Genomic DNA, 6,142 nt, shown 5'->3' with positions numbered 1-6,142 from the left:
TTTTCAGTTTTTCATTAAAAATCACATTTTGATAAATCAGACATTCCTTTCTTACTGCACTACCTAATGTTTAAATGATTTAGATTGTTTAGCTCATGTTAATGGGATGGTGTGTATTATAAAAATTATTTCATTGTGTGTTTATGAAAATTTCAGAAACTTTGAAATCTCCAGCTTCTCACTTTCAACCATACATCTCCAGCTCATTTTTCTGTGTGTGCTCAAAACCTTCGAGCCTGCACCACTTTCCCCTCCCCACCAAACCCCTCACCCCTGAAGCCAAGCACATGGGGCATGAGTTGTGAAATTAGATAGGTGGTCAGAGTGGATGCTGGAAGACCAGGTGCCCTTGGGGGAGAGCAAAGCTGGAGACCAGAACCCAGGCTGGGTCCAAGGACCCACACAGGTGATGGAGATCTGCCTGTTAAGGAAGTGCCCGGAGGCTGCCTGAAACTCAAAGCCCACCAACCCAGGAGGGATTCAGGTTCGTAATGGTAGCAAGTTTTTGCTCCTGTGAGCTCACAAGCCCATGCTAAAGCGCCTACAGTCTGCTCCTTCTCTGTTCAAAGGTTGCATCTCTCCTCCTGGACTGAGATGCTTCTATGTGGCTTGCTCTCTTCCTTTCTCTGGTCATTGTCAGGTACAATCTGAGATGTAACTGTGTCATTGGACTCGTTCTGGGATTCCTTCTCAACTGCATGTATGTGGCATGTCTTCCCACACTTGCAAAACCAGCAGTCCATGTGCCTAAGCACTAACTCCCTCCCCCAGACTCCTCGGCCTGTCGCCCTCCGCCCCCTCCTCTCTGCTGTAACCACCCTGAGCTGGGTCTCCATTTCCCCCGCTCTGCCGCGTGGTCCTTTGCACAGGAGTCAGCCACTGACCACAAGATGTATTCTTCAAATCCTTTGCCTCCACAGGCCTCAGGGCTTGTTCTAGGTGGAAGGAGGAAGAGATGGTCGTGCTATTCCAGGACCCTCTAAGTAAGAAGTATTGGAGGGAAGCACAGAGGAAATCCATGGAGACTTCGCCATGGAGAAGGGATGATTCTTCATAGGAAACTCAGAATGTTAGAGTTAAGACTCAGGGCATCGCTTCTTTTTTTTTTTTTTTAATTTATTTTTGGCCGTGACGGGTCTTAGTTATGGCACGCGGGATCTTCGTTGTGGTGCGTGGGCTTCTCTCTGGTTGTGGCGTGTGGGTTTTCTCTTCTCTAGTTGTGGCGCGCAGGCTCCAGGGCGCATGGGCTCTCCAGCTGAGGCACACGAGCTCAGTAGTTGTGGCACGTGGGCTTAGTTGCCCTGCGGCATGTGGGATCTTAGTTACCTGACCAGGGATCGAACCCACGTCCCCTGCATTGGAAGGCAGATTCTTTACCACTGGGCCACCAGTGAAGTCCCCAGGGCATTTCTTTCATTAATCAGTGTATATATGCGACAAGGATTGCACTATATAAGGTATTCGAGAAACCTTTCAACATTGACTCTAGAGATAAGCAAGTGCTATTTTCCTAACAATACTTCCTATAAATACTAGAGAATCATCAAAGGAAAGGTATAACACTGGAGTTTGCTGCCTGTAAGTAGTATCCTTTTAAGTATTCATTAGTTCATCCATTTTAAAAACATGTATTGACTCCTGCTGTGTACCAGGCATGCGCTAGGCACTGCGGATATGGTTCCTGCTCTCCTAGAACTTAGTTTCTGTCTTCAGAAAAAGAAAGAAAGGATGAAGATAAAGAGCAATTTTAAGATTGGATAAAAAGAAACTGGACTCTACACTTGGTAAAGTAGAAAAAGGACAAGTGGAAAGGGAAGGGAGGGTGTGGGTTGGGTTGACAGGAACGCTGGAACAGAATTTGTTTAACTCCACGGAGAGGCAGCAAACAGTGAAGAAAATGATTGCTAACGATGCCCAGCTAGAATGTGGGGATCCTCAGTGTGAAAGACGCAAACCTACTTGTGTTTAGTTCAGAAGCTTTGTGTCACTGAGAAAGCTTTAACTGATCAAACGCCACAAAATTACATTTCCATACTTTAAATTTACCAATTAGAGTCTTGACAGCAAATCGTCAGGGTGGATTGTCAGTGTATGTGCCACAATGCTTTCCAGAACCGCTTTGCTAACTACCAAGTGGCAGAGCGATGACTGTGAACATTCTTAAATAAGTCGTATTTATTGCAGATTTGTCTGGTTTACCTCGCTAAACACCGCCAGCCTCTTGGTGCAGTACTACTGGTTGCCGCACGGGGGCAGCACAGGATCAAGAAGAAGAAGGCAGGCTACTCACCAAGCAGAGTTCCTCTCTACTGAGAATCACACTCACTGGCAAGACGTCGCTGAGGGGTGGGGTAGAAGCTCCGTCACAGTCAGCAAGGAGTTGGGGGTCTTTGGATTCGTTTTAAAACAATGTTGGAGCAGAGGCAAGTTAGAAGCACATCAAGCATCAATGAAATCCGTAATGAAAAGCATCTTGAGAAGGTAATTAATCACAGACTTGGTCTAGATCTCTGTTCCCCGCAGTAACCTCCAGCTGCATGTGGTTACTGAATGGAATTAGGATGTGCTGTGGGTTTGAAATACATACTGGACTTTACTTAGTACTAAAAAAAAAAAAAAAGAGTAAAATATCTCACTAATAATTTTTACAGTGATCACACGTCATAAGGATATCATTTGGGATATTTTGGATGAAATAAAATACGCAATTAAATTCATTTTATTAGTTTCTTTTTCCTTTTTAAAATGTGGCTACTAGAAAATTTAATATTCTATACATGGCTCTCATTATATATCTTTTAGTACTAATTCTAAAAATATTCCATTTTTAGATGGGATTTAGATTTCCTGAATTTTTTTTTGACTTAAGGATGACTTCAGAAAGTAATTTCTATTTGGAATGAAAATGTATTGTAGTCTGAAATTATAATATTAAGTTGGTTACTGTGTCCCAATACACAGATAATCTTTGAATCTTGTAACACTGCATAAGAAAATGTTCTTTCTTGTCTTACATTAAAGCTTCCTCCAGGGGATTTAATGGGATAAAAATCCCTTGTTTTCTCAGAAGTCTAGCAAATAAGAGGGTGAATGATCACGGTAATTATCTCTAAATGAGGAGAAGTGATCTGATAAGTGGTTTTGCCAAAGACAACGTTCACGTGATCCATTGAGGGGAGACTCCTGAAAATGATTGCTTGTAGTACCACAGCGATTCCTGAGAGAGATTGTGCTATCTCCTGTTTGAGGATCTTTGAACATATTGTAGATTCTCTGTGCTTTCCATATTGATTGAGGTGGAAAGAATTTAACCTGCTGTCATGTGTGGGACTGTCATATCACAGTGGTTCTCAAACTTGGCTGCACATGATAAGCCCCTAGGAAGCTTTAAAAAAATCCCAGCTGCCCAGCCCACACCCTGGACAAATTAATCTTTGGAGGATGAAACCCAGGTATTTACCATGTGCAACCAAGTTTGAAAAGACTGGTATAGTTAAGAGTGTGGGCTCTGCAGTCAAGTCCCAGCCTGGCCACTTCCTAGCCATGTGACCCTGGGTAAGAAGCTTAACCTCTACAAACACTATGGTAGAAAATGGGTGATGAAAGTAACACACCTAGTAGGATTGTCATGTGGTTTAAATAAGATAACCTATGGAAACCACTTAAAAGAGGGCAGGCATGGAGTAAGTTTATTATTAACTAACAGCTTTCTTCTTTCATATTAATTTCTCTGGGAGACATTCCCAGCCATAGTCCCCGCCTTGACACAAATTCATCTAGTGGATTGCATGTATTTTCCTATAACATTGCTTCATTCATACATAAATTCATTTTACAAGTAGTCATGAAGCATCTACTGTACTCCAAGAGTGATAGAAGACCCAAAAGAAGCACGTGCACCTGCCTCACCCCCTTGGATTTTAATTTCCCTTGTACGACTGTGTTTTCCCAGTCAGATCATAAACATCGTGAGCTCTGAGACCAGGTTTCATGCCTGGCCAGCCCCAGGCCCCAGCACCCAGCGCTGCCGACGGGAAACTGCAGGGCACTCTGCTGGGTACCAGGGAGCAACCCGCTTGTCCTCAATATGTATGTTTCCTCAAGTGTAAATTGGAGATTATTCATCCATGACTGTTGTGAAGATTACAGGTCTGACCATGCGCTGTGGATACAGCTTGTCAGTGTCCACTGTCAGACCCTCAGGATGCAGTGCCCACCAGGGGGCAGCAGGTCTCGGCCGAGCGGCCGGCCGCTGTCGACGTCAGGACCAGCGCCCCGCCCCGTGACCGTGACCCTGGGCGGCGCGGGGGCAGCGTACAGCTCCGCAGGCTGCCGGCGCGGCGGGAGTCCTTCAGGCCGAGCGATGGGTGCCGAGGCCTCCGGGAGCGGGCCAGCGCTGCGGGAGCTGGTGCGCGAGGCCGAGACCAGCCTACTCGAGTGCAAGGTGTGCTTTGAGCGGTTCGGCCACCGCCAGCAGCGGCGCCCACGCAACCTGCCCTGCGGCCACGTGGTCTGCCTGGCCTGCGTGGCCGCCCTGGCGCACCCGCGGACGCTGGCCCTCGAGTGCCCCTTCTGCCGGCGAGCCTGCAGGGGCTGCGACACCAGCGACTGCCTGCCGGTGCTGCACCTCCTGGAGCTCCTGGGCTCCGCGCTGCGCCCGGCCCCAGCGGCCCCCCGCGCCGCCCCCTCCGCCCCCGGGGTCCTCACCTGCCACCACGCCTTCGGAGGCTGGGGGACCCTGGTCAACCCCACTGGGCTGGCGCTGTGTCCTAAGACGGGGCGGGTCGTGGTGGTGCACGACGGCAGGAGGCGTGTCAAGATCTTTGACGCGGGGGGAGGATGTGCGCATCAGTTTGGAGAGAAGGGGGACGCTGCTCAGGACATTAGGTATCCACTTGACGTCACCGTCACAAACGACTGCCATGTGGTTGTCACCGACGCCGGCGACCGCTCCATCAAAGTGTTTGACTTCTTTGGCCAGATTAAGCTTGTCATCGGAGGCCAGTTCTCCTTGCCTTGGGGTGTGGAGACCACCCCTCAGAATGGGGTCATGGTAACTGATGCGGAGGCGGGGTCCCTGCACCTCCTGGAAATCGACTTTCCAGAAGGGGTCCTCCGGAGAACTGAACGGTTGCAAACTCACCTGTGCCATCCCCGGGGGGTGGCGGTGTCCTGGCTCACCGGGGCCATTGCGGTCCTAGAGCACCCCCTGGCTGTGGGGACTGGAGCCTGCAGCACCACGGTGAAGGTGTTCAGCTCAAGTATGCAGCTCATCGGCCAGGTGGATGCCTTTGGGCTGAGCCTCTTTTTCCCCTCCAAAATAACCGCCTCCGCTGTGACCTTTGATCACCAGGGGAACGTGATTGTTGCCGATACTTCTAATCTGGCTGTCGTATGCTTAGGAAAACCTGAGGAGTTTCCAGTACTGAAGCCCATCATCAGCCACGGTCTTTCCCATCCTGTGGCACTGACCTTCACCAAGGAAAATTCTCTTCTTGTGCTGGACAGTGCAGCCCATTCTATAAAAGTCTATAAGGTTGACTGGGGGTGATGGTGGGAGTCTTGGGGCCTGGCATCAGAAGCCCTGGAGCTGCCACTGCTGAATTGTTGAACCCTGGATTAATTACTTAATCTCATCTGTTCAACAGAGATAATTATAAGTGCCTGGTAGACTTACAAAGGTTGGGACAATTATTAAAGGATAATAATTAAATCTATGATTTATGGATTATGTACTCCCTGTGCTAAGAAATTTGCTAATATTAGCTCCTTTAATCCTTACAATTACCCAATTTCTATTACGAATCCCATTTTAGAGATGAGAAAACTGAGACCCAGAGAGCTTAAGTGATTTACCCAAGGTCACATTTACTTACTATGACAGTCACAAATGGAACTCAATTCTGACTCCAAAACCCCTTGCTCTTAAATAAGAACAGATGTGGAAAAATATATGTGGGTGTATATTGTTGCTATGTGTACTCTATTTACAGGTAGCTATTTAGTTAGATGCACAGAGAGGAGACTTTACAGAGTTCAAGAGAAAAAGGATTTTGTGGTGGACATCAGTTTAGTTCAACTTGCAGTTCCTTTGGTGGCTCATTAGATGGAGTTACTGTGGATCCTGAGTTACTTGAATGAG

At 47.6% G+C, this 6,142-nt stretch overlaps 1 protein-coding gene across 1 annotated transcript; it reads left to right on the top strand.

The window, feature by feature from the left end:
- Positions 1 to 4,329: 4,329 nt before the first annotated feature.
- On the top strand, positions 4,330 to 5,713 carry NHLRC1 (NHL repeat containing E3 ubiquitin protein ligase 1). The gene has a single exon (XM_029243765.1). The coding sequence runs from the start codon at positions 4,364 to 4,366 to the stop codon at positions 5,549 to 5,551; it is 1,188 nt and encodes a 395-aa protein (XP_029099598.1). The 5' UTR covers positions 4,330 to 4,363; the 3' UTR covers positions 5,552 to 5,713.
- Positions 5,714 to 6,142: the final 429 nt, after the last annotated feature.

The sequence above is a fragment of the Monodon monoceros genome, unplaced genomic scaffold, assembly GCF_005190385.1.
Source record: "Monodon monoceros isolate NGI ecotype Baffin Bay Population unplaced genomic scaffold, NGI_Narwhal_1 Super_Scaffold_3, whole genome shotgun sequence".
NCBI classification, from domain to species: Eukaryota; Metazoa; Chordata; class Mammalia; order Artiodactyla; family Monodontidae; genus Monodon; species Monodon monoceros.
The sequence above is the reverse complement of the archived record's forward strand: the minus strand, read 5'-3'. Positions and strand labels throughout refer to the sequence as shown.

What these genes read in the sequence shown, in the direction of transcription:
- NHLRC1 (XM_029243765.1), top strand. Translation starts at nt 4,364, where the DNA reads ATGGGTGCCGAGGCCTCCGGGAGCGGGCCAGCGCTGCGGGAGCTGGTG.